Source organism: Cherax quadricarinatus, chromosome 18, assembly GCF_038502225.1.
Source record: "Cherax quadricarinatus isolate ZL_2023a chromosome 18, ASM3850222v1, whole genome shotgun sequence".
In the NCBI taxonomy this organism is placed as follows: Eukaryota; Metazoa; Arthropoda; class Malacostraca; order Decapoda; family Parastacidae; genus Cherax; species Cherax quadricarinatus.
The window spans coordinates 11,839,722-11,853,569 of record NC_091309.1 but is presented as its reverse complement, the minus strand read 5'-3'; the positions used below and the strand labels follow the sequence as shown (position 1 = coordinate 11,853,569).

The window sequence follows — 13,848 nt, the reverse complement described above, 5'->3', positions numbered from 1 at the left end:
CAGGGAGGCATTTTAAAGTACTCCTTTGGGGTTATTCATTTACTGTAAGAAAAACCATTAGTTCAACTTTCAAATTGTTTTCAATAAAACTGGTGCCTTCACAGCCCAAGATAAATTCAAAATTTTTGTAATTTGTGGAAACTTATTTGGTCCTAAAGTTCCACAGGGCAGATACGTCGTATGAAGGCCCTAATATTCCACGGAAAGGCCGTCTGAGTTCTGCTGACCTTCACATCTACCCAAAACACATACACACACCTGGGTTGGCGAAGGTGGTTGGAAGGTACATTTTAATTGATAGATTTACCCTTCAAGGAAGAGGTAGGTAGTTTATACTGTTAGTACACTAATATTAGGATTATTGAGGCAACTGTAGATGATAATAATGTAGACCTAAGACCTTAATGTAGGTGGTAATAGACTGGTAATATAGGCAAACACTAGGTTATATTAGCTAGGGAGAACTGGCAGCCCAAGTTTGAATGTCGAGGCACGGAGTTTTGAGACCGCAGTGCCTCCTTTGTCAAAACTCCGAACGAGGCACACTGCCATGAACATCAGGGCAGCACCCCACGTGTCTACACATACTAGGCCCTGGGGAGATCTGGTGGAGGCACATCGAAGTACCATAGATGACCTCCTCCATCAAGCCCATACAGCAAGACAAGACCTCCCTTTCTTTCTCAGTATTCTAGCCAGTTTCTGGGGGAAATTGGGAGCGAGTTGAACTGTGGGTCTTTGTGCAGTCGGACGGCCAATGACCAGTACGTACTGGCGTCTCCTCGTTGTTAAGCTTAGAAGCTAGTGTCACTTTCTGCATAGTTATACTAGGGGATACTCACACCCTTGGAATCAGGAATTTCTGAGGTGCAGGCAGGTCACTAATACCGACTGAATATTGCAGGAATTAAGGTTCCCGGTTGCACGTGGTTCTGAAAGGGAAGTCCAGAGGGGCTCAAGCTTAGGGAGGTTGAAGACCGGGATATATTCTCCAACACCAAGTTAGTCCTTTATCCGTGCATGCAGGCGAGATTTCTTGCAACATCAGTCATTTATGGAAATGTGTCATAAGCCACTTGTGAGGCTGAGGTACCAGCCTCAGGGCTGGGTGTCAACAGAGCTTGCTAGGGTAGACAACTCACATGGAGGCAGTCCAGACAAATTTCCACATAATTAAGACACCAGAGCTTAGGCCTTGAAATCGATCAGAAGATGCATTCCTCAGTCGCTACACGGAAACCAATTCGTTTAATAAAAATGGAAATTTAAAACATACATAACCCAAAAATCAATATGAACGCAGAGCCCACCATTGCTGAAAATTTAAATCCAACAATTCCAGGTTCATTAAATTATGTTATTAAAATGGAAAATATAGTCGGCCTAAGCTTACAGGGTACCACTTAAAATTCACACTGCGGCACGACTTAACGGCATGAAGCGTTTTAAATTGCCTCATCCCCCCCAACTCTAATAACAATCCTGTCACTCTTCTAAGCAGGATACACCAGTGTTGAAGCTTACAGGGTACCACTTAAAATTCACACTGCGGCACGACTTAACGGCATGAAGCGTTTTAAATTGCCTCATCCCCCCCAACTCTAATAACAATCCTGTCACTCTTCTAAGCAGGATACACCAGTGTTGAAGCTGAGTAGAATAAACTTTATTATTATTATTATTATTACAAGTTATCGCACATTCCTTAAACTTGGAATTGTTTATATAAAACTGACCAGAGAGCACAAGCACATGCAAATAGTTGCATTACCCTTTCAATAATTGCAGTAAATCAACATTAAACATATGAAGTTGATTGGATCTGGCGTTCTCAGTTTTTAAACAAAAAAAAAACAGACTAAGAAAAAAATCTGTCCCTCGCTTGAAGTTACCACTTTGGGAATACTATCTAGTCCTTGGAATATTCACCCCAATGTAGTGATGTTTGGTTTCCCACTTTGGAATCTTTTCTATGTGGCACCAGTAGAAGGTGTCTTGAGTGTGGGGCAGTGTGACACTCTGCTCTACTCTCCATACTTGCGACTCCTCCGCCAGGAGTTGACGATGAAATGGCAGAAGCACCAGCGCATACCTGGTAAAAAGTTGGGTTATCCATTAGTTTCAATCTCTAGGGGTTATTAAATTTCCAAAAAGCTTAAGAAATAATTAGGGCCTGCAAAACTTAATATATTCCAAACAAAATTAAATTTCAAAATTAGCTGAATGAATTATAAAAAAAAATAACTGCCTTCTAATTAGAATACAGCTATTCTGCAACTTTATTTGTTGAAAGATCCGTCTTGGGATCCACTCTAAACCAACTCTCGGAGCACATGGGAAAGGCAAGACAGTCGGAGAATTTCTCATGGTAAATTAGGTTATGGGATGATAAATAGACGTAAATGTTATCAGCAGATTAAGGGAAGTACCGGAAGGTCAAAGGAAGAACGCGAACTCGAGATCAGAGACTGAACTGAGACATCAATAAGAGGTAGGACCTGAGACTGAAATCCTGGCAATGGGAGATACAAAGACCAGTCCCGTAGCTCGATCGCTAGCGCATTCAGCTCACACACTTAGGTCCGGAGTTCGAATCTCCGGTATGGCTGGAAAACATTAAGGACGTGTGTCCAAAAGACACCTGCTGTCCCTGTTCACCCATCAGTAAAATGGGTACCTGGGTGTTAGTTGCTCTCATCACTCTCGGGCCGTGTGGACGTGCTGCGCAAAACCTCCTGTTTTCTCTGTTGCGCAACTTCCTGTTTTCTCCAAGATGGCTGCCAGTGGCCGCAGGAGGAGTAACACTGTATGTGTTGACTTAGTCAAAGGGGCAATTTACCCTACAAATGCCTCTGTTTTGCTGCCGACGATCATCAGGGATACTTTCTGTATTGACAACAATGAGTTATATGGGATTGCTCTGAATGGTTCTACAAGGATTTTCGTCAGGTTCTGCACAGTGGAAGCTTACGAAAGGACGGTAACTAACTACCAGGAGAGATGTATCACCGTTTCATCTGGGCTGGAGGTATGCCTGCAGGATGCCTCCAAATACTACACCTGGGTGAGGATTCGGAATGTTCCTTTTGAAGCAGATGACGTGGATATTCGAGAGACTTTTCGAAGCTATGGTGAGGTACATGCTGTGACTTTGGAACGATGGATGGATGGAATCTACGCGGGGCTTCTTGCAGGATCTTACAATATCAAGATGACTTTGAGTCGACCTATCCCCTCGTATGTTGTCCTGGAGGATTTTAGGACACAGGTGTTTGTGACCTATGCAGGACAACGTAAAACGTGTCGACTGTGTGGTGCTTTTGAACACATGGCAACCGGGTGTGGTAAGGCTGCAGCTCCACGGTCAAAGGAAATACCAGTAGCCACAGAGTCGTTGGTGGCTCCTTCGTCTGCTGCGGTGGTTGCAGCACGCTATGGAAATTGGGCAGACGAAGTGGACGGTGTGGAGGAGTGTTGTGTGACACTACCAGAAGCTTTGGTTGCTCCCCCACAGGAAGAACCTGAAGTGGAGCAGCAGCCTGTGGGAGTGGGGGAGGCTGGTGACCTACAGGAATTATCTGAACCTCTGCAGGAGATGATTAAGTCCTTCCTAGACGTGCCAGCAGAGGAGAACCCCGCTCTGCTCTAGACGGGGGACTTCTGATGGTTGATGACCTGACTGGACAGGCCACAGGGTCGACGGGGTCAGGATCTGGCATGTTGCAGTTGTTGCGGTGGACGCTGAGGTGCACAGGGAGAGTGGAAATAATGACATGAAGATTGAGGGGGCTTCTAGGAAGAGAGCTGAAGACCTGTCGGATGACGAGGTCATTACTCCAGCTCAGCGACCTGACAAGAAGACATGGGCGGGAGTAACTAAGAAAGAGCAGAGTAGTGCACAGGGGAGGGAGGGAATCAAGGAGGGCAAGACTGTATGGGAGAAGTCAGGAGTAATAAAAAGCATTATAGACAGGACACAGAGACAGAAGAAAGCCACCTTTTTTGCATCTTTAAGTGTTTAACTATAAATGTGAATGGCCTAAGAGCTGAAGTTAAACGTGTATGGTTCGAGAATGTTTTGAGGCATTTTGATGTTGACGTGTGCTTTATACAGGAACACAATTTTAAGTGTGGCAGAGAGTTGAGGTTGAAAGGGTTTAGGATGTATGCTGGTAGTTCAGGGAAAGTAAAGGGTGGGGTGGCAGTGGCAGTGAGGGAATCCAGCCCATTTCAAGTGCTCGCGTGGGAAAAGGGGGGGAGGGGAGAGTGGTGAGGGTGGAGGGGCTCTGGGGGGAGATTAGAGTGTGTTTTCTGGGGATATATATGCCGGCTGATAGTAACAGACGGATAAAGGTGAATTTTATATGGGATGATCTGCTTTTCCACTTGCAGGGTTTACCCATGGTTTCCATAGTAGGTGGGGACTGGAATTGTGTAATTAGAAATAAGGATGTGGAGCCGAGGGGTGCAGAGTGTGTGCTTGGGGTGTTCAGGGATTTGTTGAGGGATGCAGGGGTTTATGATGTAGTCAGGGGTGATGGGTGGAAAGTGGAGCACACGTTTATGTGGAGGGGTTATGCTGCCAGATTAGATCGCATATACATAACTCGTGAAATTACAGTAGAATGTGTGCTGACAGTTGACGTAGGTTTTACGGACCATCGTGCCGTGTTGGCAGAGGTGGCATGGGATGGTATGGTTCGCGGGTATGCAGGTTATTGGAAAATGAACGTGAGGTTACTTCAGGGAAAGGGGGAGGGGTTTACATTCAGGGACTGGTGGAGACAATTCTGGGAGGCACGCAACATCGAGGAGGATGTTTTGGGATGGTGGGAGATGCAAGCTAAACGGCGGATTAAGGATTATTACCAGCATAGAGGCCGGGATGAGGCACGGTGGAGGTTTGGATTACAGAAATACCTTGAGGGGCAGCTCAGTGATTGCTATGAAGGGGGTGGGGGTGATAGGCATGGAGAAATTGAGGCTTTAAGGGGAAGATTGAAGGATATACAGAATTCTCGTTTTGATGCGATACGTGTGAGGGAAGGATTAGAAGAGGTACTATGGAGTGATAAGCCATCAGGATGTGTTTTGTGGAGGTTCAGGGAAAGACAGCAGATGACCACGATTATGGGATTAGAGGTGTGTGAAGGGGTGGGGGGCTATAGGGTGGGGCAGGTACTAAGAACCACTGATGGAATGAGTAACACTGCTGATCTTTGTTTCAGGGAGAATTTTAAGCAGGGGGAGGGTGGAGGGAGGGAGGGAGAGATTATAGGGGAGGGAATTCGGGGAATTTTAGGGAAGGAAGAGAGGGCGGAGCTTGAAGGTAGGATCAATGAGGAGGAGGTGGGGGAGGCGGTAATGAGCTTGAGTAGGGGGAAAAGCGCCAGGGATGGATGGGATTCCTAACGATTTCTATATTGCACACTGGGATTGTATGAAGGAATGTCTGGTCTCGTTGTTTAACTGTATGAAGGAAGGGGGAGTGTTGGGGGAAATGCAGGGCACAGGGGTAGTTGTTTTGGTTTATAAAGGAGAGGGGGAGGACCCTGGGTGCTTATAGGGTGATATCTCTCATGTGCGCTGATTATAAGATATTTGCGAAGGTTTTGGGCAATCCCATGAAGAAGGTGACTGACCTTGTTATACATAAAGGACAGTATGGGATTCCAGGTCGAAGTATGTGTGAGGGCATGGAAGAATTAGGGATTTCGTGGAGGGCAGACAAGGAGGGGGGATCTTGGGGATCGATTGGAGGCATGCTTATGACTGTGTTGATAGATGTACGTTGTGGCATATTTTACAAAAACAGGGTTTTGGGGATGAGATTGTGCAGTGGGTGACTACTTTGTATACACCTGCGAGTCAGGGTACAAGTTAATGGGAAGTCAGGGCTGCCGATACAGATGGGGAAGGGTTTACGACAGGGTTGTCCCTTGTCACAAATCCTCTTTGCATGCATGCAGGACCCATTTTATAGGCTTATAGAGGAAGGAGTGTGGGAACGGGGAAAGAAGGGTCCTGGCAGATGTGGGATTGTGGGGTATGTGGATGACACCACAATTTTGGTGGGAGGGGAAATAGGATTGGGGAATGTGGGACGTATAATAGAGATTTTTGGCGGGGTGACTGGGATGAGGGTTAATGGAGCAGTCTAAGTTAATGGAAGTAGGTATGTGGGTGGGGGGGGGGGTTTGGGGGACTTGTATGGGTGGAACACTGTGGATAGACTTAAGATATGTGGGGTGGTGTACATGGCAGAGGCTGGGGAGGCACAGAGGGTAAATTCAAGGGATGTTATGAGTAGAGCGATGGGTAGGATGCGAGGGTGGAGGGCCGGGGATGTAATGTTGCAGCAGAGGGTGATGGTAGTAAACACACTGGTGTATAGTAAAGTGTGGGGAGTGGCAGAAGTATATCCCCTGAGGGTGCGTGGTATTCAGGAACTGGAGAGGGGGTTTTTGAGGTATGTGTGGGGTTATGGGAGGCCGTGGCTTCGGAAGGAGGTGGTGATGACGGATGTGAGACTGGGTGGGTTGGGTCTCATACCTTTGGACACACGTGTTAAGGCAGTATATGTGAAGCAGAGGTACCTAAGGGTGGGAGGGGAGAGGGGTATAAGGGTGGGAGAGGTCATGGAGGATGTGAAGAAATGGTGGAAGGGGAAGGAGTTATTGATGTGTGAAGATATGATGCATATTTTATTGACAATCCAGGATGCAAGGAAGGTAAAGGTTAGTAGGCTTGGGAGGACAGGTAGGCAGGGAGAGGTGATGCAGGGACTAAATACATACCCGATGTATGATTGGAGGGGCATTTGGGAAGACTTTCGAAAGATTAGATTAAACCCGAAGGTTCGTGAATTGGTATCTAGGTTTTTTCTGGGAATTCTAGCTTCAAGGTCTGGGCTATATAGAATGGGTTATGTAGGTGCGGGGAATTGTCAGCATTGTGGGGAGGAGGAGACGGTTTTTCATGCTGTATATTTTTGTGAAAACTTGGGGGTTGTAAGCACATGGTTAGCGAGGATCCTAGGTATAGTGGCGGGGGGGGGAGGAGTAACATCTCGACTTTGAGGGCGTTGCACTTTGATGTGGGTGGGGTTTCCAAGGACATTCGGCGGGCTGTGATGTACGTGGTGGCAGAATTTTTGTATGTTTCTTGGGGTATGTGGGAGGTGGGGGGTGATTGTAGGGTGAGGGCACTTGCAGCGAGTGTGTATCGTACGGTTTGCAGGAATAGGCTACTATATGGGAAGGTGTGGGTAAATAGTTTCCCAGTGGGTTATCGTAATCTGACGGTAGGTGTAATGTTAGGGTTGGGTGCAGGGTAGAGCTGGAATGGGTGTATTCCCGGAGTCTGTCACTTTGTTCTGTTTTGAGATTAGTGGAGGATGGAATGTGAATAAAAGTGTGTGGTAGTGGAGTATATGGGTGTGCAGTCGTTAGGCATGAGGGGGGTAGGGGGGTGACCTGTGATTAAGAGATAGGGGTTTATGACTTTAGACTTCAGGTACGAGCTTGAGCATGTAAGGGAACGTAAGTTTGTGTTTTTAATATAGACAGTATGGGGTCAGGGGATGGCTTTCTGAAGTGTCTTGTGCCTGGATGGATTTTTAATGATGGAGGTAGTACTGCTCTGCACATGTATTATTAAGAGCGATAATGTTATATTATTTTCTTCAGTGCGTCAAAGAGTAGGTCTGATAATGTTCTGAATACTTGTTACTATACATCAATATCTTATTGAACATGTTAAAACATAAATATGGGAATATGTATTCAGTGTGTGAGTTTCATTATCTAGTGTACAGTTACCATTTTTAGTTGGCATTCTTCATTATTGTCAAGTAATGTTCCTATCTATTTTTGTCATAAATTTTAATTGTGTTATTTAATTATTTTATAAGTTAAGTGAACAATAGTCAGACGTTGTGACGTCTAGTGTAAGTGCATTTAATTTTGCAATGGGGAAAAGGGGGGGGGGTGTAAGTAATTATGATGGGATCATAACAACATGCAATTGAATGTGTGTACACTGTATTTAGAAGACGGGAAGGAGTTGTGAGACTTGACAATATTTGTATTAAATCTTAAGTAAATTTTCATGGAATCCTGTGTAATGACAATGTTCACCTCTTAGTCGGGTGATAAGTAGTATGGAAAAATTTATAGGGGTGTTACCTGTATGTACCTCAATATTACATGCATACGAGTAATCTCATTTGGAGACAACAACTATATTGTTTACCGTAGTCACCCCGTGTAGACATGTGAGAAAACTTAACCACCCCTGGTCACTGGAGGTGGTCTCTGACACTCACAATCTTATCCATATCTATCCGAGACCAGTATAAATTGGATAGCACCCACAAGTACGGCGCTACTAATTAATTGTGGACTGTATAGATTATATTAGTTTAATTGAATGAAGGGGGGGTAGGTTACACATGGATATATCCATCAAGGAAAAACACTTGTACATAATCCCACCACTTACCAGATATTCTCTGGTCACTTGATGTAGCTGGATCACCCATAACCTATCCAATTACAACATACCTAACTGGCCAGAAGGGTTACTTAACTGTGGGTGATTGATGCTCCTTATTTCCTCTATTCACCATCTCATTTCGATGTCCTGCTACACCGACATGGTTCTTATTCCAGCAGGACGAGGTATCCATTGGTTTGTCCCGGTTTAGAAGCCGTGACTCTATAAAAACTTCCCTATCCTCGGGATGGGAACAACGTGGTCTAACATGTTCACTCGGAACAAGGCGACTTATTTCACTTCATGCATTCTCTTAACTTAGTGTTATTATCATTGATTACATTACAATTCACAAGACAATTTAATGTCTCATAATTATTATACACATTAGAGGTCACTCCATTAAGATCTGAGACCGATGAGTGAGGATTAACTCACGGGTATTTTCCCCTGGACACACTCCATGGCGGCGCACCAGTCACCCCTGGTCCTACCATTATTCACTAATTTTACCACTTATTACAGCGGTGCCGTCAATCACGTTCCCTCACCCTTCACCAGGGACAGTTACAACACTTCCTATTATGAAGTGAGGCCTATATTAATCCTTAGGCCGCCGTGAACGCCAATTTCCTGGTCCCATGTTTTCACAGCCTCAACCACATTCATCCACGCAGGCGCAAAGGGAACCCTGTTGGTTCTATTCCATTTTCAAAAACATTTTGACCCAAATCAACACATTAAACACTTATTAGGCACTATAGCTTCGGAAATTAAATAATTTCCACAAGTAGAATAGAAATATTGATGCTAATTGTAATATATTTTGATTGATGAAATGTACAATATTGTATTTAGCATAGGAGTAAGGTATAAAAAGCATAGGGGATGAGGGATATTTTGTGTCAGCACAAAGAGGAACCTGCAGTGTGTATTTAGGAAATGAAAATTTATGTTTTGTGGCGGAGCCGATAATAGGGTTCTTTTATTTATTTAATGTATTGCAATGTAATTTTAAATAAAAAAAAAAACCTGGGTGTTAGTCGACTGGTGTGGGTCGCAACCTGGAACAAAACTGACATAATTTGCCCGAAATGCTCAGCATAACAAGCGGCTTTCTTTATAGTAGTATGTCAACTAGGCTTGTATACCTTTTACTTGTAGAAATAAATAAATTATTATAATGTCAGTAGTACTGTGTACTTGTGTAGTATACCTAGCAACAGCACGAGGATCAAGGCCGCATTTCACCTGTACATTAGCATTTAGAATACTTCAATCCTTAAACTAATGAAAAAGTAAACTCAGTTTATATTTACCGAGTGATGTTCATATCTTATACATCGGGGGCGTTGATCCCCAAAACCTTCTCCAGGCCTACAGATACCTTGCCAAGGACGAGCATGTAAACAGTATTATAGAATGTCTGAATATAGTGAAGCCAAGATTACCCAAGAAAAAGTATACATAATGAAAAGATATACTGGACAAATGTATAGCGCATAGGAGAAACTAGGAGAGTAATTAAATGGTACGTGCTTTACTCTTGGCTGACGGAGGGTCGAGGCTCCACTACTTGTGCTGAATGACTTCACCCAGGTTTAGCGTTGCAAAAAGAATTAGCATAGCGCATAGTAGGTGTCAGCTGAATGAGGTTAAATTAAGAACTTGGCCAAGAACAGATTTCAACTAGTATAGGTCTTGGATACATGGACTAATTCTACAAGTAGTGGGATCTCACCTGTTGCCTCGTCGATGGCCGTGATAGCTGGGAACATTACCTTGAGGGTCCTCCTCCCCCCAAGCGTATATCATACGCATCGAGTCATTCTGGGAAGAAAATGTCTCGAAGTTATTTATTTAAAATTAGGACATCCTTTAAACAAATCTGAAAACTAAAAAGAGCCTCCTAGCTATTTGTTCTTATTAAAAAATGGTTCCCAAAAGTTTGTGATAAATGCAAACGCGAATAAAGTTCTTATTAAGGTTATTTTTGAACATCAAAAGAAAATATCAGGATTAAAAACAAGAGCTAAAAAGAACAGGTTGGATAATTATAATTCTATTCTGGTACCCTCAAATCTCTACTGGATATTTGTTTTTAAATCTTAAGAAATTTAGTCTAGACCTTTCAAGATACTGCTCGTATCTTGAAAAGAGTGATACAAATGTTTAACCGGATTCACTACTAAATCACCAAAACGATTCAGTATACAAGAACACTCCACATGTTGACTGACCGTGAGAACATAGTCTTGTGGGTCGCAGGTGTTGAAATCCCTGACCACCACCAGTATAGTATGGGTGTCGTTCTCTCTAGCGTAGAGTGGCCTCCAGTCAGCATGATCGTCCAAAAGTGGCGTTCCTTCCCCCACACCATAGTAGTCTTGTAGGAAGAGGCGGCCGTCCTTCACCCACGCCATCATGATGTCGCTTCCCCTCATGCCGCCGTCCAGAGAGAACCCGAAGCCGATCCATCCCTTAGTCCGAGCATGAATCTCGAACACAACTTCCTGTTGGTATTAATACCACTAACTTGAAAACAGGCAATAAAGTCCTGATAACTGATTATATTATTATAATGAAAACTAAGCGCTAAACCCACAGAGACCAAACACTAACTTAATAAAACCAGGCGAAAAAACTTTTTTTTAATTGCGAGGCAATTATTTATATTCTCATCTGTTGCTGCTCCCTCTCATGCACATGTGTGGAATATCTGAGGCTCCCCCAGGTCAAAATCTGGGTCACTCCTAAATAGCATCATTAAGCTTCCCCTTCGCAGTATGGAGATTAGTTGTGAAATGTTCAAATTACAGCAATGACTCGCATTCTTCTAGGTCACCTTACTATGGTAGGTTGAGGTGTTCCATGGAAAGTGCTTCAGTTACCTTAGTAAGAGGGTGAGGGGTATGTGTGTGTACTCACCTACTTGTGATTGCAAGAGTCAATTCACAGCTCCTGGCCCCGCCTCTTCGCTGGTCGCTACTAGATCACTCTCTCCCCGATCCAAGAGCCTTATCATACCTCTTCTTAAAGCTATGTATGGATCCTGCCTCCACTACTTCACTCTCCAGTGTTCCACTTCCTGACAATTCTAAGGCTAAAGAAATACTTCCTAACATCCCTATGGCCCATCCGAGTTTTCAACTTCTAGTTGTGTCCCCTTGTTCTTGCGTCCCATCTTTTGAAATATTCTAGCCCTATCTACCTCGTAAATTTCTCTCGGTATTTTATACGTCGTTATTATGTCCCCCCCCCTATTTCTCTAATCCTCTAGTGTTATCGAGTTGAGTTCAAGATCTTGACCTCTCCTCATAAGACATCCCCTTAGCTCTGGGACTAGTCTTCCTGACAGCTACGCTACACTCCATCCAACCTGAAGAGTGTTTGTCATTTCTCTGCCGAAGATATTCAAAAAACTCTTCTAGGTCATAACATCTAAATGGGAACTTTGAAAAGTTTTTTCTTTTTCGCTAAAAATCTTCAGTCATGCTGTTTACTCTTTATTTATTTTTTTAGTTATTATTAATTTGGACAAGACTGTCATCCCCACGAGCCCCTTTGAGGCGGGGTAGATGGCAGACCAGAGGCCTAGCTTCTCCCTACGAGCCCCGTGAGGGCGGGGAATGTGGCTAGGCCTGGGGACACTTGGTCCCGAAGATGAGGTACTTGTACCTCCTCCCATGGGAGACTTAAGTCTCGAGACACTCCCCAGATAGGGAGCCAAGGCCGGGTCACCACTACTTGGAAAAGACCCGGGCCGGGAGAATACCGGCGAATAAAAAAAAAAAATTAATTTGGACATGATACATAGATGTACAATGAAATGCAGTAGTTAAGTGTAACATGCCAGAAGCCCCTTGTATGCAGAGCATTATGGGCAGGATTAAAATTAACTAAAGATTAACTAAGCAATGATATATTCAGTGGTAAAAATTATAGTAAACAAATAACAATTAAGCACAAATGAGTATTTCAAAGACAGGTCATATGGTTATTTACCGAGTTGCTGAGCATTCAGTAGAATGGAGTATTGTTAGGTATTGTAATTAAAAATAACAAAGTTTGATTGGGTCACAGGTTAAACATTTATGAGATACAATTATTCAGTATTTATTTAGTTGTGGGTGAGTAAGTGATTTTTAAGAAGAGACTTGAATTTGTAAACAGTGTTTCTTTTTATGAAGTACTTTACCTGCGTGTGTGTGTGTGTGTGTGTGTGTGTGTGTGTGTGTGTGTGTGTGTGTGTGTGTGTGTGTGTGTGTGTGTGTGTGTGTGTGTACTCACCTAGTTGAGGTTGCGGGGGTCGAGTCCGAGCTCCTGGCCCCGCCTCTTCACTGATCGCTACTAGGTCACTCTCCCTGAGCCGTGAGCTTTATCATATGTGTGTGTGTGTGTGTGTGTGTGTGTGTGTGTGTGTGTGTACTCACCTATTTGTACTCGCCTATCTGTGGTTGCAGGGGTCGAGTCCTAGCTCCTGGCCTGGCCTCGCCTCTTCACCGGTTGCTACTGGGTCCTCTCTCTCTCTCCGCTCCATGAGCTTTATCATACCTCGTCTTAAAACTATGTATGGTTCCTGCCTCCACTACATCACTTTCTAAGCTATTCCACTGCATGACAACTCTGTGACTGAAGAAATACTTCCTAATATCTCTCTGACTCATCTGTGTCTTCAACTTCCAATTGTGACCTCTTGTTTCTGTGTCCCCTCCCTGGAACATCCTGTCTTTGTCCACCTTGTCTATTCCGCGCAGTATTTTATATGTCGTTATCATGTCTCCCCTGACCCTCCTGTCCTCCAGTGTCGTCAGGCCGATTTCTCTTAACCTTTCTTCATAAGACATTCCCCTTAGCTCTGGAACTAACCTTGTCGCAAACCTTTGCACTTTCTCTAGTTTCTTGACGTGCTTTATCAAGTGCGGGTTCCAAACAGGTGCTGCATACTCCAGTATGGGCCTGACGTACACTGTGTAGTGTCTTGAACGATTCCTTACTAAGGTATCGGAACGCTGCTCTCAGGTTTGCCAGGCGCCCATATGCTGCAGCAGTTACCTGATTGATGTGTGCTTCCGGAGACATGCTCGGTGTTATACTGACCCCAAGATCTTTCTCCTTGAGCGAGGTTTGCAGTCTTTGACCTCCTAGCCTATACTCTGTCTGTGATTCTCTGTGCATTTCCCCGATCTTCATGACTTTGCATTTGGTGGGGTTAAATTCGAGAAGCCAGTTGCTGGACCAGGTGTCCAGTCTGTCCAGGTCTCTTTGAAGTCCTGCCTGATCCTCATCTGATTTAATTCTCCTCATTACCTTCACATCATCTGCGAACAGGGACACTTTTGAGTCTAACCC

At 44.2% G+C, this 13,848-nt stretch overlaps 1 protein-coding gene across 1 annotated transcript in view; it reads right to left on the bottom strand.

The window, feature by feature from the left end:
* The window catches only part of LOC128685291 (DBH-like monooxygenase protein 1 homolog), a 65,496-nt gene that overhangs the window by 12,237 nt on the left and 39,411 nt on the right, over positions 1 to 13,848 (bottom strand). The window contains exons 3-5 of the mRNA XM_070086186.1: positions 10,737 to 11,009; positions 10,238 to 10,326; positions 1,930 to 2,092 (exon numbers count right to left, since the gene is read on the bottom strand). Of these exons, the coding sequence (XP_069942287.1) occupies positions 1,930 to 2,092; positions 10,238 to 10,326; positions 10,737 to 11,009 (525 nt within the window). The remainder of the gene's footprint in view (positions 1 to 1,929; positions 2,093 to 10,237; positions 10,327 to 10,736; positions 11,010 to 13,848) is intronic.